Source organism: Triticum aestivum, chromosome 7A (assembly GCF_018294505.1).
Source record: "Triticum aestivum cultivar Chinese Spring chromosome 7A, IWGSC CS RefSeq v2.1, whole genome shotgun sequence".
In the NCBI taxonomy this organism is placed as follows: domain Eukaryota; kingdom Viridiplantae; phylum Streptophyta; class Magnoliopsida; order Poales; family Poaceae; genus Triticum; species Triticum aestivum.
Genome location: NC_057812.1, coordinates 21,938,545 through 21,963,864, shown reverse-complemented (window position 1 = coordinate 21,963,864; position 25,320 = coordinate 21,938,545). Strand labels below are relative to the sequence as shown.

Genomic DNA, 25,320 nt, shown 5'->3' with positions numbered 1-25,320 from the left:
GATCACGTGGATCAACTTGTGTGTTTCTGGGGTGCCTCTACCTCAGTATATAAAGGAGCCAAGGGGGAGGGGGGCGCTGGCCAGGAGGAGGGCGCAGGAGGAGTCCTTCTCCTTCCGGGAGTAGGACTCCCCCCCCCCCAATCCTAGTTGGACTAGGATTCCCCGAGGGGGAAAGAGAGAGAAGGGGGGTCGGCCACCTCTCCTAGTCCTAATAGGACTAGGGGGAGGGGGGAGGCGTGCAGCCACCTTGGGCTGCCCCTTTCTCCTTTCCACTAAAGCCCATCTAGGCCCATATGGCTCCCGGGGGGTTCCGGTAACCTCCCGGTACTCCGGTAAAATCCCGATTTCACCCGGAACACTTCGATGTCCAAATATAGGCTTCCAATATATCAATCTTTATGTCTCGACCATTTCGAGACTCCTCGTCATGTCCGTGATCTCATCCGGGACTCTGAACAACCTTCGGCACATCAAAATGCATAAACTCATAATATATCTGTCATCGTAACCTTAAGCGTGCGGACCCTATGGGTTCGAGAACAATGTAGACATGACCGAGACACGTCTCCGGTCAATAACCAATAGCGGGACCTGGATGCCCATATTGGCTCCTACATATTCTACGAAGATCTTTATCGGTCAGACCGCATAACAACATACGTTGTTCCCTTTGTCATCGGTATGTTACTTGCCCGAGATTCGATCGTCGGTATCGAATACCTAGTTCAATCTCGTTACCGGCAAGTCTATTTGCTCGTTCTGTAATACATCATCTCGCAACTAACTCATTAGTTGCAATGCTTGCAAGGCTTATGTGATGTGCATTACCGAGAGGGCCCAGAGATACCTCTCCGACAATCGGAGTGACAAATCCTAATCTCGAAATACGCCAACCCAACATCTACCTTTGGAGACACCTATAATGCTCCTTTACAATCACCCAGTTATGTTGTGACGTTTGGTAGCACCCAAAGTGTTCCTCCGGCAAACGGGAGTTGCATAATCTCATAGTTATAGGAACATGTATAAGTCATGAAGAAAGCAATAGCAACATACTAAACGATCGGGTGCTAAGCTAATGGAATGGGTCATGTCAATCAGATCATTCAACTAATGATGTGACCTCGTTAATCAAATAACAACTCTTTGTTCATGGTTAGGAAACATAACCATCTTTGATTAACGAGCTAGTCAAGTAGAGGCATACTAGTGACACTTTGTTTGTCTATGTATTCACACATGTATTATGTTTCCGGTTAATACAATTCTAGCTTGAATAATAAACATTTATCATGAAATAAGGAAATAAATAATAACTTTATTATTGCCTCTAGGGCATATTTCCTTCAGTTCCCCCCACAAGTAAGGACGGTGAACATGATATACGCAACCCACATCCCCAAGAGGGAGCGGAAGCGTGCACTAAGGGACGTATATGCGATGGACCCCGTCGCCCCAAAGTTCAACCCGTGGTCCTCTTGTTCAATCACCTTTGACCGCAGGGACCACCCGACGAGTATCTGTCAGGGCGGATTTGCCGCATTGGTCTTAGACCCAATCATTGATGGATTTCACCACACTCGAGTCCTTATGGATGGCGGCAGCAGCCTGAACCTGCTTTATCATGATACAGTGCGCAAAATGGGCATAGACCCCTCGAGGATCAAACCGACTGAAACGACCTTTAAAGGCATCATCCTAGGTGTAGAGGCCCATTGTACGGGCTCAATCACACTGGAAGTGGTCTTCGGATCTCCGGACAACTTCTGAAGTGAGGAGCTAATCTTTGATATCGTCCCGTTCCGCAGCGGCTATCACGCACTGCTCGGGTGCACCACATTTGCAAGATTCAATGCGGTACCGCATTACGCATACCTCAAGCTCAAGATGCCAGGACATAGGGGGGTCATCACAGTCAATGGAAACACAGAGCGCTCACTCCGTACGGAGGAGCACACTGCGGCCCTCGCAGCAGAAGCACAAAGCAGCCTTTTGAGGCAATCCACCAGTTCGGGAATCAAGCCCCCGGACACCGTCAAGCGCGTCTGGAGTAACCTGCAATAGGATCGCCTGGCACGCTCAGAGCTCGCCTAGCAATTCGGCCCCCGCCCTAGTCTAAGTACAACGGCAAAATCCGTCCCACGCGTACATAATTACGCATTGAAAATACCATGGGTGTTGGCGGGGGCACGATTATGGCACGTCCCACAATGCGGCTCAACCGCACTAGGGGCTTACCACCTTTATCATTCTCTCCCTTTCAGGACTTTACTCTCTGGAAGCCCTATCCGGTAGTACGATAGTTGGACACATGACACAAAATCCAAGGAGGCAGGAAGCTACGTCGTGCAATGGAATCCCCAGGTGGTCTCTGATAACAAGTGAAATACCTGCTTTAAATACCAGCTCGCAGCTTGCCCTTGGACGTGACATGTCAAATATTCCCATTTTTTGCTTATCGCAGCTTGCCCTTGCCCTGCTTGTATCAGTATGCATCAACGCATTTCTTAAATAAACAATGCATAGCATTAGTCTCTTATTGCATTTTATATTATTTTATATATATGTTCATCTATGGCAATCAGCACCTGTACACTCTGGTGCGGCCAATACGCCAGGGAATTCCGTATACCCCATAATTCGGCATGAGAAGTCCGAACACTTCGATAGTGCGGCACCCCGAACTTATAGCATTATACGCATTAGCTCCGAATCATGTCTTGGGTCAATAGTTGGGTTTGCTCAGCTCCCATGTTTTGGTACCTTACGTTCCACTATATCGGCTAAGGTAGCACTGGGAGAACTACTGCGATTGTGCCCCGGTTCTTCCAGCCGAGCACCTCGGTAGAGAAAGCTAAAACTAACTATCATGATGAGGCGAGAGCTGGTCGCTGTTCAAGAGGTCTCAAGTCCCTAAAGACTTTTTCCGCGTCGGGCGATGAGTCGGCCTTGTCCAGCTTAGGCGTGTATAGTGCCCCAACTTCGGCTTTCCAAATACTAGGGGCTTCGCCAAAATTTAAAATTGTAGACTTCTATGGCTAAGTGAGAGCGATAAAGCATTATAGTCCGATTGCCTGGTTCGCTGCGCTGAGCACCTCCCTCGAAGGACCCAGAAATGGGAAAAAGAGTGCCTGGATTTATCCCGAACACCCCAGCACTAGTTGCATGGGGGCTGAAGCCGACGACTAGCAACTCTCAGATTTTATAAATGGCCGCACAGAAGGTAATATTTTAAATTCGAAAAGCGTTGCATAGCGCAAATGGACTAGTTTTCATAAAGACAGGATCACATGAGCAAGTTCATTCAAAGATTACATCTTTGGTACACTTGTCCGCCACGAGACGGGCACCCTTCAGGACACCCTCATAATACATTTCAGGGTGGCGATGCTCCTTGCCCTGTGGCGGCCCCTCCTTCACCAGCTTCTTGACGTCCATCTTGGCTCAGTGCACCTTCGCACGGGCAAAAGCCCTGCGTGCACCTTCGATGCAGACGGACTGCTTGATGACTTCCAGCCGTGGGCAGGCATCCACAAGCCGCCTCACCAGGCCGAAGTAGTTCTTGGGAAAGGAATCGCCAGGCCACACCCGGACTATAAGGCCCCTCATGGCCTGTTCGGCCGCCTTGTGGAGCTCGATCAGTTGCTTCAGCTGGTCGCTCACGGGCATCGGGTGTTTGGTACCCAGTATACTGAGATCAGAACAACTTCTCTGTCGAGCTTCCCTCCTCGGCCTGGTAGAACTCCGCGGCATCAGACACACTGCCGGGCAGATCTGCGAATGCTCCTGGAGAGCCCTGAACTCGGGTAAGTAAAAGGAAATTTTCTTTCGCATGCCTACTTTGCATAATGAATGCCTTACCCGCCGCTATCTTCTTCACCGCCTCAATTTCCTGGAGGGCCTTTTGGGCTTCGGCCTTGGCATTTTTTGCGCTTTCGAGGGCCTTGGCAAGCTCGGAATCTTGCGTCCTCGAGTCAAACTCCAAGGACTCATGCTTCTTGACGAGCGCCTGGAGCTCTTGCTGCACCTCGCCTACCCGGGCTTCGTGTCTTTCCCACTTGGTGCGCTCCTTGGCCGCTTTGTTTTCGGCCTCGGTGAGCAACTGCTTCAGGGTCGCCACTTCGGTCGTAGACCCTGGTACATCCATGATGATCCTATTATCTTGCAACCAAAACCTATTTATACATAGACAAGGTATTGCTTACCTTTATTCTCCTCGAGCTGCTTTCTGGCAAGGCCGAGTTCTTCCTCGGACCGCTCGAGGTTCAGCTTCAGTGCGGAAATCTCCCCAGTATGTGCGGTAGCGGCCAACAATGAAGCCTGCCTAAGCATATAGACATATTTGGATTGGACTCCTGCAACTATCATTTGATCCTCTATTCGGCTTTTCCTCGCGAACGCATAATAGAGCATCAGGGGCTACTGTCTATGCGGTAGTATTTTTATATATTTCCACTACTTGCCTCAAAACCTTTTAGGAGGCTGGCGCAAGCTTCGGTTAGTCCGCTTTTGGCGGACCTAACCTGCTCGATCACCGCACTCATTATAGTGCGGTGCTCCTCGTCGATGGAACTAAGCACTTCCAGCAAGTTGTCCAGTGCCTCCGACTGGACGGAGGTCACCGGCACGGGCGGCTTGCCCCTCTTAGCAGGAGGCCGCCTGCCGGAGTCTGGGACCACTGGTGGTCCCGGTGCGGTGTTCGGCTTGGAACCGAACTTGGTGCCCGTGGGGGTCTTGATCCCTTTGCGCCCAGGGTCCGGAAGGTCGCCTTGAGGTGCCCCCAGGACTACCTTCCCTCGTGGTGCCCTTTGGGACAACACCTCGACGTTGTCCGTAGGGCGAGGGGAGGAGGCGGTCGGAAGCGATCCGCTACTCATAGCCAACGGGTCCAAAGAACCATCCGACGAAGATACGTCAATGCGGACTCGAGGTGGACTGCACAATTGTATTCGGCGTAAGGAGAAGCAGTGCAATAAAAGCGTACCATGAATTACTCTGGTATCCGAATACTTACGACTTCGCCAGGGGCTTGACCCTGGTCAACCACTCATCGTCACTGTGAGTGGCGGTCGTGGAGCAGTCCGGAAGGAGAGTCCTTCCCTTCTTGGACCTTCCGCCCTCCCCGATTGGGCGGCCTTCCTTTTCCTGTCTCCCCCGACTGGAGGGGGAGAATCTTCATCTTCCTCCACCTCGTCTTCGCGAGAGGAGTGCGTCTCGGAGTTATCGGACGATGAGTCCGATATCACCTGACGACGGGAGCTCTTTCGAGTCCCCGCGGCCTTCTTCTGGGCCTTCTTCTCCGGCACCTCATAAGGCACCAGAATCAGCATCTTCGTAAGAAGGGCGTCGGCTGGATCTTCGGGCAGCAGCGCTGGGCAGTCAATTTGCTCCGCTCTCTCCTCCCAGTCCTGTCAAAGGCATGGGAGCTCAGATCCCGCACTTGATCAAGCCGGGTAAAATAAAAACCTTATAACGTGTAAGAAAACTTACCGGATTCGCGGGGCGCTTCGCGCTAAGTCCGCGGTCCTCGGTAAGGGAAGGGGGACCTCGGCGCCCTTGAATAGCACCCTCCAGACGTCCTTGTGCGTCATGTCAAAAAGCTCGCGCAGGTCTGGTGCTGGGCCGGGTCGAACCCCCATAAATTGAACGCTCGTTGTTGACATGGGAGGATTCAGCGGAAGAGCATGACCTGGACCACGTTAACAAGCTTAAGTTTCTTGCTTATCATGTTCCGGATATATTTCTGGAGTCCGGACAGCTCTATCGGGGAGCCCCAGGACAGGCCCTTCTCTTTCCAGGAGGTGAGCCGCATGGGGATTCCGGATCGAAACTCGAGGGCCGCCACCCAGTTGGTGCCTCGCGGCTCGGTGATGTAGAACCACCCCGATTGCCACCCCTTTATGGTCTCCACATAGGATCCCTCGAGCCATGTAACGTTGGGCATTTTGCCCACCATGGCACCTCCGCATTCCGCTTGCTGGCCGCCTACAACCTTCGGCTTAACATTGAAAGTCTTCAGCCACAGGCCAAAGTGGGGCTGGATGCAGAGGAAGGCCTCACACACGATGATAAACGCCGAGATGTTGAGGATGAAGTTCGGGGCCAGATCGTGGAAGTCCAGCCCGTAGTAGAACATGAGGCCGCGGACGAACGGGAGGAGGGGGAACCCTAGTCCGCGGATGAAGTGGGTGAGAAAGACTACCCTCTCGTAGGCAGCCCCTCGTCGGGCAGCCGGTGCATGTTATTTGCGGCCAAGTATCCGCCCCCCCGCAGCTTCTTGATGTCCTCCTCCGTGACAGAGGATTTCATCCACTTTCCTCCCGCTCCGGACATGGTTGGGGCGGTATGAGGAGAAAGGTGCGAACTTGGGCGTTGGAGCTCGAGTGCGCGAGAATGGATAGGCAAGGAGGAAGAAGGCGTGGGTGAAAAAAGGTGAGCTCTCATCCCTTTATAAGGGCGGATGAAACTATACGCCCCCACTAGCCTGGTTAACTCGCTTATTCCCCAAGCGCCGCGATTGATGGCGCGGTTGGGTTTCCCACGCCCGTATTGATGAGAATCCTGTGATAAGGGGACACGATCTCTGCTTCGACAAGACGTGCCAAGGAAACCGCCTCGCGATATGCGCCAAGGCTGGTTGAGAAAAACGGTTCGATAATAACCGGGCCATGGCATGATGTCATGATATCAAATACGTCAGCAGTCGGAAATGTTATTCTCTCTACGGTGGTATGTGGAACTTGTTTTACAGAGACGGACACTATCCTTGTGTTCAAAATCTTCTATGGATATTCGGAGAAGGAACCCGCCTTGCAATGCCGAAGACAATTCGGAGACGGACAGCTGGACTGTTGGACTATGAAGATTAGAAGAACACCCGTGCGTTGCAACGGGGCCACATTAACTTTAAGAGTTCAATATTACGACATTGGCGACCTTTTTTACCATCAAATCCTCACACACACACTCTCCCTCCCTCTTCCTCACTCTCTCTCCCCCTCTCCCTCTCTCTAACACACACACATATCCATCTTATTGGGTACGGGACCATAATCCATCTATTTCACACACACACGCTAGTGCATAACAATATGGATTATGTGTATTATTATTGCCACCAGAACTGAGGGGATTAATTTCATATAAATCGGCCAGCCACAGCTTCAAGAATACGCGGAGGAGGTGGCCCGGGTCAGCGTCGGCGCCGTCCGGCGCGGGCCACGGGCCCGCTTCCAAGTGCACGTGCAATGCACATCTTCACAAATATTATAACCAGATGTGAGAAATCACATACTAACACGATGTTGCAATCAATTTGTAATTAAAGAAGCCAAAAGTCTTTTTTCTTAAACCAGGATTCCTTATGCTTGAGTTTAAACAAACCCCACAATAACATGATCAATTTTTTTTGCTCTACTTATCACCTAATTAAGTAAATGCATGAGTTATGAAGCGGATAAGAAATCATGTTAACTTGGAACTAAAATTCCAACAAAAGAGTGAGGAACAAACCTTTTTATCATTGCTCTGAAGTCTGAACCTCCCCCTATTTGTTAGTGAAATGTTAGTATGCTTGGAAGATAATAATTTCTTATGCAACATATGCTTTTACATCTGAAAGAGCTATAAAATATGTTGACCTACCTATGTGCACTTCCTATATCAAGCGGATAAAATTATTTCTATCGGCAATATAAAATACTAAACATTAGAAAGAAAGGGACAATGTCCACTAACCACGCAAATATTCTGACCATGGGATATTTAGGCTAGCGTATATGGGAAATCAAAGCTAAAAATGACTCGATGAGTTAGGGATACATCAATAAATATTGTAAAAAGTGATAAAAACAAATCTGCAGCAACTCGCGACCCCACGAACTCGTATTCACAATGAGCAAGTTAGTGAGGCTGCCACGGTAGGCTAGCACCAAGGGACAAGGGCAACTACCGCCTTCCCATCCAACCTACTGATTCTGTTGGCGCTACTTTCATCCTAAGCGCATGAGTACCGCTAGTGTGTTGCCACGTACGGAGAAACTACGAACTGAAATTTTCATCCAAATGATGAAAAATGTTAATGTTCCTCTCCTCTCCCATCCCTCGTGTGAACATACCCAATTCGTGGTTGGCTCGCTACATTCAGCGTAGCTCTGATGTGCATTGCCCTTGCTCTTGATTAGTTGCCGCAGTGCCACGCATATACGCCAACAAGCTGGGGAAACAAATGCAAATGTTACACCGAGTCAAAATCAACCATCCCACAATCGTAACAATAGAAAAGATAATAACCAAAATTTAACAGAAGAACTACTGCTTGGCTCCCAGATCCATCTCGATAGCCCTTGATCTGGCTGCTGAGCTTCTCCTAGCCGCCTCAACATCACGTCATTACCAAACATGTAGTGGATGCCTAGTGGGACAAGGATTAAGAAATAACATGAGGTGAAACATATGATGGTTGTCAATTCCATAAGACGATCCAAGTACTTTGACAAAACAGATCGGGAGCATCTTGTATAATCTCAAAAAAGCAACTAAAAATATGAGAAATGAATTGATGAAAATCAGCCCCTGCTCTCATTCATGCTCACTTTTGTAATGGGAAGCAAGAAATGGGGATACCGGGAGAAGAAAGGATCACATGGACGGCAAGCCTCCACCACCGGCAAGTGGGGTTGCTTCACATCCAATCTCCACGGCTGCCGCCTTCATGGGGACGAACTCCCATGTTCACAACTGGGCTCCCAATCGGTCGCTGCCTCGCCGACCTTGACGACGAAGTAGTCCCTCCCTTCGATCCCATTCGCAACGGAGGCAACACCCATCCCAGCGGACGGGTCCGCGGTGAGATCCCTACTGGATTGTGGTCGCGCCTCGCCAAACCTCACCGCGGGACACATGAGAGGGCACCATTGCTATGGTCAGACTTGGATGGGGAAAGGAGGCGACATAGCAGCAACGGCGCCTTCGCCGGGATTGGTGGCGACGGCGGCGGCGAGCGAGCGGGAGGACGGCGGCGGCGAGAGAGTAGGAGGGTGGTGGCGGCAGTCCATCAGCCGCCGTGACGTGAGAGGAGGATGGGGATGGGGCCGTGATCTGGACGTATGGAGTGGTCGAGAGGAGGGGAAGCAGGTGGCTGGGTTTTTTCATCGTGCGGGGTTTGGGGGAGGTCAAACGAGAGGGTTTTTTTCGTGCGGGAGGCAGAGCAACGAGGGCGGATATAGGGAGACGGGACGCGGTCGGTTGGCAGGAAAAGGAAAGCTACGCATTTTTTTAGGCAGTAGAGATGATTAATGATAAGAAAGGGAAAATCACATCAATATAAGGAAATATCCCATCAATACTTGATTGATTGCGATTTATTTTTTATATGGTAACTAATCTGATCATCAATACTTGATTGATTGCGATTTATTTTTTATGAATGAGAGCAGGGGCTGATTTGTTTCCTTAAAGTATGATGTGTCTTTAAAATCTTTTATTTGTTTCCTTAAAATCTATTATTTGTTTCCTAAAGAAATTTGCAATAATGGGAGGTATCAGTTGATTTGGATAAGTTAGTAAAGTTAGATCCGTGATTGCGTGTACATTTGGAAAAGTGCTGATTTGCAAGGAAAGTGCTGAGGGGTAAATAACCCGGTGAATAAGAAACCGGCATCGAAAAAAATCTACGACGGTTAACCTATAAAAAAAATGGACAAAAGTGGTGGGACGAAAATTGACCGGCGAAGACTACCAACTGCTCCATTAGGAGTAGAGATGCATAGATCGAGGGGAGCCTCGCTGGCTGTTTTTTTGCTACGTGCGGGGAAGGGACGAGAAAACCGTCGAAAAAAACCAGCGAAAAAAACCGGACGAAAATGGTGGGACGAAAATAAAACACGGAACGCGACCTACCAACTGAGACATTAGGAGTAGAGATACAAGATTGAAGACTTCGTCTCGTGTCCGGATGGGACTCTCCTTGGCGTGGAAGGCAAGCTTGGCGATACGGATATGTAGATCTCCTCCCATTGTAACCGACTCTGTGTAACCCTAGCCCCCTCCGGTGTCTATATAAACCGGAGGGTTTAGTCCATAGGGCAACAACAATCATACCATAGGCTAGCTTCTAGGGTTTAGCCTCTACGATCTCGTGGTAGATCAACTCTTGTACTACTCATATCATCAAGATCAATCAAGTAGGAAGTAGGTTATTACCTCCATAGAGAGGGCCAGAACCTGGGTAAACATCGTGTCCCCTGCCTCCTGTTACCATCCGCCTTAGACACACAGTTCGGGACCCCCTACCCGAGATCCGCCGGTTTTGACACCGACACCCGCACTGAGCAGCAAATGCATCTTTTGTCCGGATGGGTTCAATTGGTTGGCCGTCGCGTGCGATTGCTGGGATCTCAAACCTTTCCTCTGAGCGCAACTTTTTCTTTGGGCCTCGTCTCTTTACCGAAGTTATGCTCGATCCGGAGGGCTAGAAAAAAGAAGAAAGACAAGAGTTAATTAATATGTGTACATACCAAAACAATGAATGCATCAATTAGCTAGTCAGCACAGACTTAACTAATATATATACCTGGCCGGACTCGGTTCGGTCACCGGGTCCGTCATCACGGTCTCCTTCTTGCACCGTCATTGGGTCACCGGAGCCGTCCTCACGGTCTCCTTCTTGCACCCGCATTGGGTCAAAGGAGCCATCATGATCATAGCCTGCTTCTTCACCTTGTCCTTCCAGACCATCGGTGTCGTTGAGATACGAGAAGATGGCATCACTTCCTTATGCGATTATGTCCCCCAACACCGCTTTTGTTGCTTCTTCTCGGGGGGTGTCCATAGTTTCTACAAATATTTACAACATGGCAATTATTATTCAAACATGACAGATGGATATATTAGTGGCAAACGTAGAACTAGCTAGCTAATAAAAGTAAGGAATCATATTAATTAGTGGCCTCGACGCTACTTTTCTAGGGTTTGGGGTGGCCTCAACAACGCTTCAAGGGTTTGGGGTGGCCTCGAGAGAGTTTGTCGGGTAGGGGCGCGGCGGGAGGGGGTAGGAGACCGACATCATTTTTTCCTAGGGTTTGGGTGTCCTCGAGAGTTTTGGTTGAGCGAGAGGGTCGGGGGGGTGCTCCCGCGGTATAACTTATCACATTCGAGAGGGGGTATATATATCGACCGCCCCTCATGTTGAAAATATCCGGGAGGGGGTAATATCGACAATGACGACATACATACACGGGTAAATAATGTTATCGGGGAGGGGGTATATCGACCCCCACCCCCACGTGTTGAAGTTATCGGGACGGGGTTATATCGACAACGACGACATACGTACATGGGAAAATAATATTATCGGGGAGGGGGTATATCGACCCCCCCTCGTGTTGAAATTATCGGGAGGGGTATATCGACGACGACAGACCCGATAAAACATAAGAAAACGAAGAAGAAATAAAAAGAGGAGAAGAAGAAAGGAATGGAGGAGAAGATTGAAGAAAAAAAAGAAGAAAAAGAAGAGGAGAAGAAGAAATGAATAGAGGAGAAGAAGAGAAAATAGAATATTTCTTCTTATTATTTATTTCTCCTCTACTTCCTCTCCTCTTCTTCTCCTTTCTTCCTCTTCTTATTTTCCTTTTTCCTCTCATTCTTTTTCTTCTTCTTCCTTCTTAAAAATACATGAAGCAGTATTGCTTGTTTTTAAAAAAAATGTTCAAATAGAAAATTTAGAAAAAAAGTAAAGGTTTTGCCTAATGCATTGTTCATATGAATATACAAACATTTGCATATTCTACAATAATTAATATCACCAAAAAAATCTATGAACAGAAAAAATCCTAACTTTTCTAAAAATCTATCTTTTGCATATATACATGAACATATATATACACAGAGAACATATATACATTTTTATAAAAATGTAAAAAAACAAAAAATCTAAAAAAAGGACATATAAACAGATATACACACATATACATATACATATAATCAGGAAAAAACATCATATATATGTGCAAAAAATACAGGGAGGAAGGGGTGGTGCCGGCCCTGACCAAAGGATGAGAGGTGCGGCGTGGTCGGGGTAGGGGCAGAGGCACGGCGCGCGTCGTGGTAGACGCAACGGCGGCGTGGTCAGGGCAGGGGTAGAGGAGAGGACGGCGTAGTCGGGGCAGGGCGAGGCAGAGCCGACGGCGGCGTGGTCGGGGCAGCTAGGGCAACGATGACGTGGTCGGGGCAGGGGCGCGCGGCGTGGTTGGGGCGGGCCGCCGACGGCGTACTCGGGGCAGGGGCGGCTGCACGTCGACGAGGCAGCAGAAGGCATCGACGGCGTCGCCGCGGCGAGCTCGGGCAGCCTGGCGGCGGCGGCGGGGCGGGGGAACTGATGCAGAGATGAATCTAAAAAACGCTAAGTGCTTTCTTATATACTGAGAGCATTGGTCCCGGTTCATGGCACCAACCGGGACCAATGCCACCCTTTAGTCCCGGTTGGTGCCACCAACCGGGACCAAAGGTCTCTTCTCAGCAGCCCAAAGGGCGGGATGCAAAGGCCTTTGGTCCTGGTTGGTGGCACCAACCGGGACTAAAGGGGGGCATTGGTCCCGGTTGGTGCCACGAACCGATACCAATGCGCCCCTTTAGTCCCGGTTGGTGGCATCAACCGAGACCAAATGCCTTGTGCTGCCCCACGTCAAAAGTTTAGTATCACCTCGCTAGTTGAGAGAGCTCGAGAGTGGTTTATAAGCGCTGATGCGCCCACCCTCTCGAGCTCCTCTCAATTATAGGCTTTCGGGCCTAACCATGCGCTGTGTGCCTGTGGGCCTACTGGGCCTCCTATGGGCCTGAATTCTGGCCCATGGTAGGGTTTCTAGTCGTATTCAGGCCATGGGGGCCTAGTAGGTGGCACTTTTTTTGTTTTTTTGTTTTTTTGTTGCTTTATTTATTTTATTTTATTTCTACTTACAACAAAATACTTATTGTTGCTATTTTTATTTATTTTATTAAAGTTTATTTTTAATTATTTTTCTTTTAGGTCACAAAAATTTTAAACGTTCTGTTAGTGCCATTAGTTTCAAATTTGAATAGTTAAAATTACTGTGTTTAATATTACAGTGTTTAAAATTCAAAGTTTTTTTCTAGTTTTTTTTGTTTTGTTTTTTGCATTATTTATTTTCTTTTGTTTTTTGCTTTAATTTTTAATTCTTTTTGCTTTTAGGTCAATTTTTAATTCTTTTTGCTTTTAGGTCAGCAAAATTATAAACTTTCTATTAGTGCCATTAGTTTTAGAAAAATTATAAACTTTCTATTAGTGCCATTAGTTTTCAAATTTGAATAGTTAAAATTTGAATTCTTTGAAATTTGTGTGAATCACAAGTTTGTGATTAACTTTACTAAAAAAATGAGCATAGATGCGCCTATATAGAGAATTCAACCTAAAATGATAATAAATTTCTATCAATTTCAGAGAAATTCACTATGAATTTAGGTCAAATTCCCTGTATAAGGGCATCTATTTTCACTTTGAGAGGAGCTCAACAAGGCAGAGAGGGACGGGCTTATAAACCGGTGTGAGCGCCCTTCGGTTGGCGAGGTGGGACTAAACTCTGACCGCAACGAGGACCAACCCTTTAGTCCCGGTTTGTGGCACAAACCGGGACTAATGGTCATGGGCCAGGGGCGAGGCGCATTGGTCCCGGTTCGTGCGTGGAACCAGGACCAAAAGGTCCAGACGAACCGGGACCAATGGCCCACGTGGCTGCCCTCTTGAGTGTTCTTGGTGAGAACATAGTTGACAAGGAGCGAACCGGGATTAATGGTATTACGAGGGCCGAACCATAAGACATTAAAGCATTTCAAATGAACTCTGAAAAAGTTGAAAGTTGGCATGGTATCATAATTTCACCCACATAGCATGTGCATGTACAAAACGGGCAATGGTATCATACTCGTCTATTAAAAGTTGGCATGGTATCATCATAATAGTTGCGGGAGAAAGTCTTCACTTTTTCTTCGCTTGTGTCATTTGCTTATTGCGCCGTAACCATGGATAATCTTCATCGTTTATCCGGATGCTTGGGTCAGCCTTGACTTTGAAGGAAGGAATTTCATGAAACTTTTCATAATCTTCAGACATGTCTGTCTTGCCCTCCACTCCCACGATGTCCCATTTTCCTGAAAGAACTATGTGGCGCTTTGGCTCATCTTATGATGTATTCGCTTCCTTATCTTTTCTTTTTCTCGGTTTGGTAGACATGTCCTTCACATTGATAACCTGTGCCACATCATTGGCTAGGACGAACGGTTCGTTAGTGTACCCAAGATTTTTTAGATCCACTGTTGTCATTCCGTACTGTGGGTCTATCAGTACCCCGCCTCCTGAAAGATTGACCCATTTGCACTTAAACAAAGGGACCTTAAAATCATTGTCCGTAGTCAAGTTCCCATATGTCCACTATGTAACCATAATATGTGTCCTTTCCCCTCTCGATTGTTGCATCAAAGCGGACACCGCTGTTTTGGTTGGTGCACTACAAGAAATATGTCAACTTATGACCTTCTGTCAGTGACCCTCAAAGAATTGGTCATAAATTTATGACCATTTTAGACCAATTGGTCAAAAGCTGTTCAGGGGGCTCCAAACCCTAAACCATTGCGACCATTTTGGTCAGAAAGGTCGTAATTTCCTTACACGAAATGGTCACAAAGCAAACAGTGCTAGTCCGCTACCTTATTTCTAGTTGTTAATGACCAATATAGATGGTCATAGCCTTGTAGATTGTGGTGGGTTGTGATGACTAGGCGCCATCTCATCAGTTTTGCCTATGTGTCATGTCCATGTGGCAGTTTTTGCCCTAGGTTGTGAAGCAACCTATATTTCTATCATTCCCAAAATTCCCAAAAAAATCTCATAAATTCTTTGGGGCATATCTTCATCAAATATGTAAAAATCCTTCCTTGCCTAGTTCAAAACTAATTCAACAATATTCATTTTCCTATTCTGTTCACAACAACACTTTATGAAGGAAGTGCTATTTATATATTCTTGATTGCCCTCGGAATTTTTGGGCACTCTTTCCTATCCAAATCATTACCGCATGACAAAATTCAGCTCCATTTGCCTAGCAAATCTTCCTCGGCTAATTTCCAAAGTTTTTGTCCACCTAGAAGCATTGTGAAGGAAGTACCTTTTTTATATCTCTAAATGACATGAAATTTATACAGTTCCTTCATATGCCCAAATTATCACCCTCCTCCAAATTGCAGCTCAGTCAAACCATCTATGTGATCCCCTCCTATTACCCTAAAACTTTTCGGGCACTCTTCCATACCCAAATCATTGCCACATGATAATATTCAGCTTAATTTTCCTAGTAAATCTTTCTCGGGAAATTTCCAAAGTTTCTACCTCGAGAGAAGCTTTGTGAAGTAAGTACTAGCTAGGCTTACCCAAATGATCTGAAAATTTACCAGCGCATGACCATACCTAAGTAACTTACCTACACCAATTTTGAGCTCATTTCATTCATCCAATCTCTCTCACTAGTTCTCCCAAGTTTTCGTCCATAGAAGAGCATTGTGAAGGAAGTACTACTTTGGCATGTCCAAATGGTATCAATTTTCTACAATGCTTTCCTATGCCCAAATAACCATCCTCCACAAAATTTCAGCTCACTCCATTCATTATTTTGAGCCCAGCTTCAACATTCATATTTTGTCCAGTGTGGTACTTTGCAAAGCAAGTACCACCTAGGATCCTCCTTTTGAGCTAAAAATTTGTGAAGACATTCTCCTTAGTAGATGATCACCCTCAGCCAAAACTCACGCCCATTGGCCATGTGCATTTCCCGTATCGCTAATCAAACACTTGGCTGCTAATTCATGTTTGAGCATCGATCGGTCTCCTCGTGAGAATCTTATGTTGTAATTTTCTTCCTAGCACCAACCTAGGGAGTGCCCAATCCACTAGACATGCCTAGGCCGCCCAGAACACATGGCAACACCACGGTCACGCGGTGACCATGCGGCGGGCATGCAAGTTTACGCGCTCTAGAGTTGGGGCCCTTGGCCACCACCCAAACCTCGACGTATCGCCACCAAACCATGTATTTATGATTAAATAGGTCCTTATGTAACTAGAAATGATTTTTGGAAAAAATAAATAGCAAACTATGTGGCAGCTGCAGTTCAAATTTGTCCCGCTTCCAGCTGAATCGGCGGAAATTTGTCTTTTTCATGAGAGGTGGATAAAAACATTTTACACCCAATAATCTTGTCAATTGTAAATTAAATATGTCCTAGTTTTTGAGAAAATTGATTTGGTAAAATTTTGCAACAATTATTTGGTAGGTCCTTCACAAAAAAAAACCTCCTTTTGGGCACTCAAAAATGGAAAATGGTTTTTTCGTCCAAAGAAAATGAAAATTTACTTAGGCAACATTGTTTGCCATTCCAATATGCACCCTTGTGCACAATATGAGATCATTTGAACAAACTATGACATGGATGTGGCCATAATATTGATCATTTGGCTTGAAAGCCATGGATCTCCACACGTGATAGCTCGTTTCTGAGAACACTTTTTTAAAATAATTGCCGTATTACAAGTTTGTTATTTTTCCTAGGAACTTGGCCACATATAATGACACAATGCGAAGGTTTCCCAATTTTTTGATTTTTTTTGAATTTTTTATGCCCGTTTCAAAATGCGGTCAAAACGGCGGGAATGATCGTTCCTAGCTAGTGGTTGAATCTTGGAACTTTTTTAGTGTTTCTATGATTAAATAGATACTTATGTACCTAGAAATGATTTTTGAAAAAAATAAAGAGCAAACTACAAGGTAGCTACAGTTCAAATTTGACCCGCTTCCAACTGAATCAGCGGAAATTTGTCTTTTTCACGAGAGGTGGATCAAAACTTTTTACACCCAACCATTCGGTCAATTGTGCATTAAATATGTCCTAGTATTTTAGAAAAATAATTCGGTCCGCTTTTGCAACAAATATATGGTAGGTCCTTCACAAAAAACTCATTTTGGGCACTCAAAAAATGGAAAATGAAATTTTCGTCCAAAAAATGTAATTTTTTTAGGCAACATTGTTTGCCATTCCAAGATGCACCTTTGTGAAAAGTATGATATAATTTGAACAAATTATGCCATTCCAAAATGCACCCTTGTGCAAAAAATATAATAGAAACACATAGAAAAACACAATTACGTATGCTTTGTTCTCATTGGTTGAAATGTTTGTGCCAAGGATTGATGACATGGCATCCATCCATCCACCCATCCCATTTATCTAAAGAAAAAAAGAGAGAGAAAGAAAAAGAACCCTATCCCCTCCCACCCCCGGGCAGCCCAACCACCCAAACCCTATAGCCTCCCACTCCATCGCCGCCGCCCTCTTCTCCCTAGATCCGTCGCCGCCGCCCCCTTCTCTCCCACCACCGGTGCTGTCCCCCCCTCACCCCTACCCACCCACCGGCAAACCTCGCTCCCGGGCTCCGCCGGTGCTCTCACCCACCCATCGGCGATCTCAAAATCCGCTCCGCACTTCTCCCCGATCCAGATCTAACCCAAGCGTCCCGTCCTCCGCCGCCGCCCCATCCTATGTTGCCGGAGTTCCCTCCCCCGCCGCAGCCACGACGTCACGGTTGTGCGCCACCCGCCTCCGGATCCCTCCGCCCGCTCGCGCCCCTGCTCCCTCTCCGCCTACGGGGCCGCGCCCCTCGCGCTGCTCCCCGACGACGTGGGCGGGCGCGCGGGCCTCGACCCGCGGGGCTTGGCCAAGTGGCGGGCAAGCGATGGCGTCGCGAGGGGGGCGGAGGAGGCCAGGGCGTTCCCCTGCATGTCGCGGCACCGCCGTCTCCGCCCCCGCCTCCTCCCCCGACGCCCGTCACCATGGTAAGCATCCCCAGCCGAGTCTGCTCTCCCCGTTGGTTGCCCCGGTCGTAGAACCGCCTAATCTGACCACCCTTGTCTTCCTCCACAGATCATCTCCAAGAAGAACCGCCGCGAGATCTGCAAGTACCTCTTCCAGGGTGAGCTCCTCCCCCCTCCCCCGCCCATTTTACGCACCACGCCGGCCGTGGCCAGGATTCAGATGCCATCTCGTTAGTCTTCTTCTGTAGGGTTCGATCCATGTGTTGCATAGGGTTTTAACCATGTTGCCCCATCAGTGTTCTTGGCACCCATTGACCGCAGCGAGTTCGCTCTTATGCGCGGTTGCTGCAAGGTTCGAGCATAGACAGTTTGGACACCACTAACTTCCTAACTGTAGAATCTTATTCATGTCAAGCTGCAATCTGGAAGAATTCTACTAACTATTATAGTAGTCTGAGCATCTTAACTGAATTCCTAGGTGCTAATTTCAACTTTTTATGTGTGCAAGAATGCCACTCCTTTGGACGGACTGAATGATTTTACTGATGAATCTATTGTGATGCGTGTGCAGAGGGAGTCTTGTACGCCAAGAAGGACTACAACCTGGCCAAGCACCCACAGGTCGATGCCTTGAACCTCGAGGTCATCAAGCTCATGCAGAGCTTCAAGTCCAAGGAGTACGTCAGGGAGACCTTCTCGTGGCAGCACTACTACTGGTACCTGGCCAACGACGACATTGAGTTCCTCCGCACCTTCCTCAACCTGTCATCTGAGATCGTGCCCAACACCCTCAAGAAGTCCGCCAAGCCCCCGTCCCGCCCCTTCGGCTCTAGCCCACCGGATGACCGCCCCAGGTGAGATAAATATGTCCATCATTCTGTCTGTCTGTTTTGGGCATAGGGGTTGCTGTTGCTGTTGAGAATATAACCTCATTGATCATCTAGCTATGCTCTAGATTTCTAGTTTGACAAGTACCAAACCAACAACCTGACCGCCGGCTTCGCTTAGTAGGATCTGTAGGTAACCGCGGCACACACACACCCACCCACACTGACGCTGTATTGCTATTGCATAATGTGCTTTTGCAACTGTGTGCAATGAGTTTACGGGTCTCCTTTGACTGCAGAAGCTGAATATCACTCCCTCTGTTAATAAATAAGTGATGTGGTTTTAGTTCACTTATTTATGACTGGAGGTAATACTTTGTAGAATCATTGTTCAGCCTGTTTGTTTATGTGGGGTTCTTATTCATTTGATTTCGTCTTCCTAGCAGGCATCTTTCGTATGTTGAACAGCAATACGGCAATTGTGCACATCTTGTCTGGTTGTCTGAAGGAATGGGGCAGTGTTGCGTGCAGGCCCGGGAGAATAAGCCATGGTGAGGAAGACTAAGCAGGAGCAGAGGGAGATGGTCGAGTCCTTCGTCGACACTTACTGCCCCCATATCTTTCCGCTCTCGCCTTAGTTATAGTTTTGAATTTTGTGTGTGTAGGCACATACAGTCTAACTAACATGCTCATTCTTCTGATTGTTGGTGGTTTGTTTTGCAACCATTTGCAGAAAGTTTGCATTGCAAGCCTACTTCTCTAGCGCAATGTTTCTTAAAGTCATGATGGAACCTATATGTTCTATGATTTTGATGTTTCTTTGCGGCGTGATCTAGACTATGATTTTATCCACTGTTCTTATTTTTGCAATTTGGTCTATATGATTGGAATGCAATGTTGAGAAAGTGTGTCTTCCTCTTGAGCATCATTTTGAGCAAATGTTTTATATAGAAGTTGTTGCCACGGGTTCAATTTGTTCCGATTTGGATGGGTATGAGTCCCCTTGTTGCAAGGCGAAGACTTGTCTCGCCCTTTGTTTGTTACGCTCTGGCCACTGTCAAGTGTTTAATTGGAGAATACACGAGGAGAATATGTCATGTATTTCATTAGACAAATAATATTGCCTGTATTTGCATGCTTCCAGGAATGTGTCAAATACTTGTTATGTACATGTAGTGGCATGAGAGTCAAGATTTACTAGTGCTTGCCTCCTTGTGTTATCTGGATGCATTGCTTAATCTACTTTTCTTGTTATATACGTAAGCTCCAAGCCTGATGTGCTAACATGGATAACAATGAACCATCATGTGAAGGGCTAAAATCATCTCAATGCATTAACAGTGAATATTTTCTATTTGATAGTAAACATTGGGTGACATGGCAAACAAAATTTCCTGCAGCATACTGATTGTTAAATAACTAAACATCTTATATGAAGCAACACTTATCTTGCAGACATCTAATATGCAATTCTAATAATATGTGAAATACTGATTTTATTTTTTTAGGTGTGTATGTCATTCGTGCATTGATTCCTTTTCTGATGTACTAGCTCCCTAATCATGTTTTTGTCTTTCGAGTTGGTATGTTAGGAGAACCTAGGCGTGCTATGTGGGGGAGCAAAGAAGCAGCTCACAACTCCGGCCTGCAACTCCAGATGAAGGCACCGCGATGACGCATCATGCTACTCCCTTGGAAGGTCGGCTCCTGGACCGTAACTTTATCTCAACTTGTGCTCTGCTTGATACCAATTCCTTGTATTCTCCCAACTTGTGCAAATTGTAATATGCAGGGCTTCCTAGTCCGTGGCCTGCCTTCTGGATGGAGCAAGGAGGGGGCATCATCCACACCGCGGAGCTGGTTGAGCCTTAGTGCGAACTGGAGAAGCAGGGCATCGTCGGGGACATCTCTCGCTTGTGCCATGGTAAGAACATAGCGCCACTCTCTGTCGTGCATGTATTGAAATCCTGAAATGCCAAATACATGTTCGCTCTCAGCTGGGATATTGGATTGTACTTAGTTATGTGACTCATTCATGTTTGCGCTGCTTGTTAAGTGATTACCTTTATGTACTTGCTACCAGTAGGATGGCCAATACATGCTTGTTTTGTATCTATTCCAGAATAGTTTGCTTGGTCACCTGATGCTTGATGCATGTATAATATGACACACACATCAGGAAATCTGAATAACTTTGACATATTTGTTGTGTTATCTTGCACTGGGTTGATACTTGTCATTTTCCCTTCCCAAATATATCTCAGTCTTGCTGTTGCGAGAATGCTATATGCATGGTTTCTTATTAGATCTCAAATTCTGCAGCTATTTTTCATTGTTAGAAGAATGTTATATGCATGGCTTCACTTGATTATATTCCTAACTTTTCTGATTTATAACTCGCAGATTTTGGCCTTAATTCGTCAAAAGTTGCTGTACAAGGAACTACAGGAGTAGAATCCTAAAGAGAACTCGCACCCGACAATGTGTTTTAGCTCTCTGGAGCTGGACATGTTAATATTTAGCTGTATTCTATATTTCAATACCTGATTTGTACTGCCATGATTGTAAACTACCTGCCATTATTTGGTTGTTGTTTGAAAATTTATGTGTTATTGGCACTGTTTGAATCAAGTTATTGGTTGTTGCACAAATAGAGAACTGACGTGTGGCACCTAAACAACATACCTGGTCCCATTTCACTAGTGGAAAGAAACAAAAGAAAACTGACAAGTGGGACCTAATTGGATGAGCAGAAGAAAACAAAAGAAAACACACCTGGTCCAAAATGGATTGTAAAAAGGCCCAAATAAGAAATGGAAGCAAAAAGGCCGAAGGCCTAGAAAATAAAAAGGCTACGATGTTGGGCTTGGCCCATGAAGCCGATCAAAAATTTACAGAAAGAATACATTAAAAAGGCCGAATTGTTGGGCTAGGCCCATGTAGAAAACTGAATTGGACCGGGCTGAATCTTGTGCCACATCAGCTTGCCACGCTGGATGCCTACGTGGACTGGGGAGGTTGCTAGTGACCAAAACAGAACAATAGGATTATTTTGGTCATAAACGTTTGCGACCATTCCAGAAGAAAGGTCGCTATAGTCAGTTTACGACGGCCAGCTTTTGACCTTATGTTTTTGGTCACAAAAAGGTCACAAATGGAAATTTGTGACCATTCAGTGACCAATAGTGGTGGTCACAAGTTGACATATTTCTTGTAGTGGTGCTCTTTTGATCTTGGGCGATCGTGTAAAATGTATTCCCATTTATCTCGTATCCTTTGTAAGTCAATACAGTCGAAGATGGTCCCCTGGACAACAAGTACAACTCATCACAAATAGTGTTGTCACCTCTGAGACGTGTTTCCAACCAACTGTTGAAAGTCATGATGTGTTCACATGTAATCCAGTCGTCGCACTGCTTTGGGTGTTTGGAGCGCAGACTGTTCTTGTGTTCATCGACATACGGGGTCACCAAGGTAGAGTTCTGTAGAACTGTGTAGTGTGCTTGAGACAAAGAATATCTGTCCCTACATATTATTGAGTCCCCTCCAAGCGTGCCTTTTCCAGTCAGTCTCCCCTCATACTGCGATTTAGGGAAACCTATCTTCTTAAGGCCAGGAATGAAGTCAACACAAAACCCAATGACATCCTCTGTTTGATGGCCCATGGAGATGCTTCCTTCTGGCCTAGTGCGGTTACAGACATATTTCTTTAGGACTCCCATGAACCTCTCAAAGGGGAACATATTGTGTAGAAATACGGGCCCCAGAATGACAATCTCGTCGACTAGATGAACTAGGACATGTGTCATGATATTGAAGAAGGATGGTGGAAACACCAGCTCGAAACTGACAAGACATTGCGCCACATCACTCCTTAGCCTTGGTATGATTTCTGGATCGATCACCTTCTGAGAGATTGCATTGAGGAATGCACATAGCTTCACAATGGCTAATCGGACATTTTCCGGTAGAAGCCCCCTCAATGCAACCGGAAGCAGTTGCGTCATAATCACATGGCAGTCATGAGACTTTAGGTTCTGGAACTTTTTATCTGGCATATTTATTATTCCCTTTATATTCGACGAGAAGACAGTCGGGACCTTCATACTGAGCAGGCATTCAAAGAAGATTTCTTTCTCTTCTTTCATAAGAGCGTAGCTGGCAGGACCTTCATACTGCTTTGGAGGCATGCCGTCTTTTTCGTGCAAACGTTGCAGGTCCTCCCGTGCCTCAGGTGTACCTTTTGTCTTCCCATACACGCCCAAGAAGCCTAGCAGGTTCACGCAAAGGTTCTTCGTCATGTGCATCACGTCGATTGAAGAGCGGACCTCTAGGTCTTTCCAGTAGGGTAGGTCCCAAAATATAGATTTCTTCTTCCACATGGATGCGTGTCCCTCAGCGTCATTTGGAACAGCTAGTCCGCCGGGACCCTTTCCAAAAATTACGTGTAAATCATTGACCATAGCAAGTATGTGATCACCGGTACGCATGGCGGGCTTCTTCTGGTGATCTTCCTCGCCTTTGAAATGCTTGCCTTTCTTTCGACATTGATGGTTGGTCAGAAGAAATCGACGATGGCCCAGGTACACATTCTTCCTGCATTTGTCTAGGTATATACTTTCAGTTTCATCTAAACAGTGCGTGCATGCGTGGTATCCCTTGTTTGTCTGTCCTGAAAGGTTACCGAGAGTGGGCCAATCGTTGATGGTCACAAACAGCAACGCGTGCAGGTTAAATTCCTCCTGTTTGTGCTCATCCCACGTACGTACACCGTTTCCATTCCACAGCTGTAAAATTTCTTCAACTAATGGCCTTAGGTACACATCAATGTCGTTGCCGGGTTGCTTAGGGCCTTGGATGAGAACTAGCATCATAATGAACTTCCGCTTCATGCACATCCAAGGAGGAAGGTTATACATACATAGAGTCACGGGCCAGGTGTTGTGATTGTTGCTCTGCTGCCCGAAAGGATTAATGCCATCCGCGCTTAAACCAAACCATATGTTTCTTGGGTCACTTGCAAACTCAGCCTGGTACTTTCTCTCGATTTTTCTCCATTGCGACCCGTCAGCGGGTGCTCTCAACTTCCTGTCTTTATTACGGTCCTCACTGTGCCATCGCATCAACTTGGCATGCTCTTCATTTCTGAACAGACGTTTCAACCGTGGTATTATAGGAGCATACCACATCACCTTCGCAGGAACCCTCTTCCTAGGGGGCTCGCCGTCAACATCACCAGGGTCATCTCGTCTGATCTTATACCGCAATGCACCGCATACCGGGCATGCGTTCAGATCCTTGTACGCATCACGGTAGAGGATGCAGTCATTAGGGCATGCATGTATCTTCTGCACCTCCAATCCTAGAGGGCATACGACCTTCTTTGCTGGGTATATACTGTTGGGCAATTCGTAATCCTTTGGAAGCTTCTTCTTCAATATTTTCAGTAGCTTCTCAAAATCTTTGTCAGGCACAGCATTTTCTACCTTCCACTGCAGCAATTCTAGTACGGTACCAAGCTTTGTGTTGCCATCTTCGCAATTGGGGTACAACCCTTTTTGTGACCCTCTAACATGTGATCGAACTTCAGCTTCTTCTTTTGACTTTCGCATGGCATCCTTGCATCGACAATGACCCGGCGGAGATCATCATCAACGGGCACATCATCTGGTTCCTCTTGATCTTCAGCAGCTTCCCGCGTTGTAGCATCATTCGGCACATCGTCTGGTTCCTCTTGATCTTCAGCAGCTTCCCCCGTTGCAGCATCACCGTATTCAGGGGGCACATAGTTGTCATCGTCCTCTTCTTCTTCGTCGTCTTCCATCATAACCCCTATTTCTCCGTGTCTCGTCCAAACATTATAGTGTGGCATGAAACCCTTGTAAAGAAGGTGGGTGTGAAGGATTTTCCGGTCAGAGTAAGACTTCGTATTCCCACATTTAGGGCATGGACAACACATAAAACCATTCTGCTTGTTTGCCTCAGCCACTTCGAGAAAATCATGCACGCCCTTAATGTACTCGGAGGTGTGTCTGTCACCGTACATCCATTGCCGGTTCATCTGCGTGCATTATATATAATTAAGTGTGTCAAAAACCATTACAGAACATCATGAATAGATAATTAAGTGACCAAATTAATAGAAGTTCATCATCACATTAAAACCAAAGTACAAACATAGTTCTCATCTAACAACATATAGCTCTCCAGAGCATCTAATTAATTAAACCATACATTGAAACTATGTAAAACATTTCAATGCGAAAACAAATGCGATCATAATCGCAACCAAGGTAACAATTGATCCAACATCATAATGATACCAAGCCTCAGTATGAATGGCATATTTTCTAATCTTTCTAATCTTCAAGCGCATTGCATCCATCTTGATCTTGTGATCATAGACGACATCCGCAACATGCAACTCCAATATCATCTTCTCCTCCTCAATTTTTTTTATTTTTTCCTTCAAGAAATTATTTTCTTCTTCAACTAAATTTAACCTCTCGACAATAGGGTCAGTTGAAATTTCCGGTTCACATACCTCCTACATAAATAAAATCTATGTCACGTTGGTCGGCATAATTTTCATAAACAATAAATTAACCAATAGTTAT

The 25,320-nt window shown here is 46.4% G+C and overlaps 1 protein-coding gene across 1 annotated transcript; it reads left to right on the top strand.

The window, feature by feature from the left end:
* Positions 1–17,842: 17,842 nt before the first annotated feature.
* Positions 17,843–18,734, top strand: LOC123152716 (40S ribosomal protein S10-1-like). The gene is made up of 3 exons (XM_044572201.1): positions 17,843–17,897; positions 17,986–18,034; positions 18,448–18,734. The coding sequence occupies exons 1-3, from the start codon at positions 17,895–17,897 to the stop codon at positions 18,732–18,734; spliced, it is 339 nt and encodes a 112-aa protein (XP_044428136.1). The 5' UTR covers positions 17,843–17,894.
* The last annotated feature ends 6,586 nt before the right edge of the window (positions 18,735–25,320 follow it).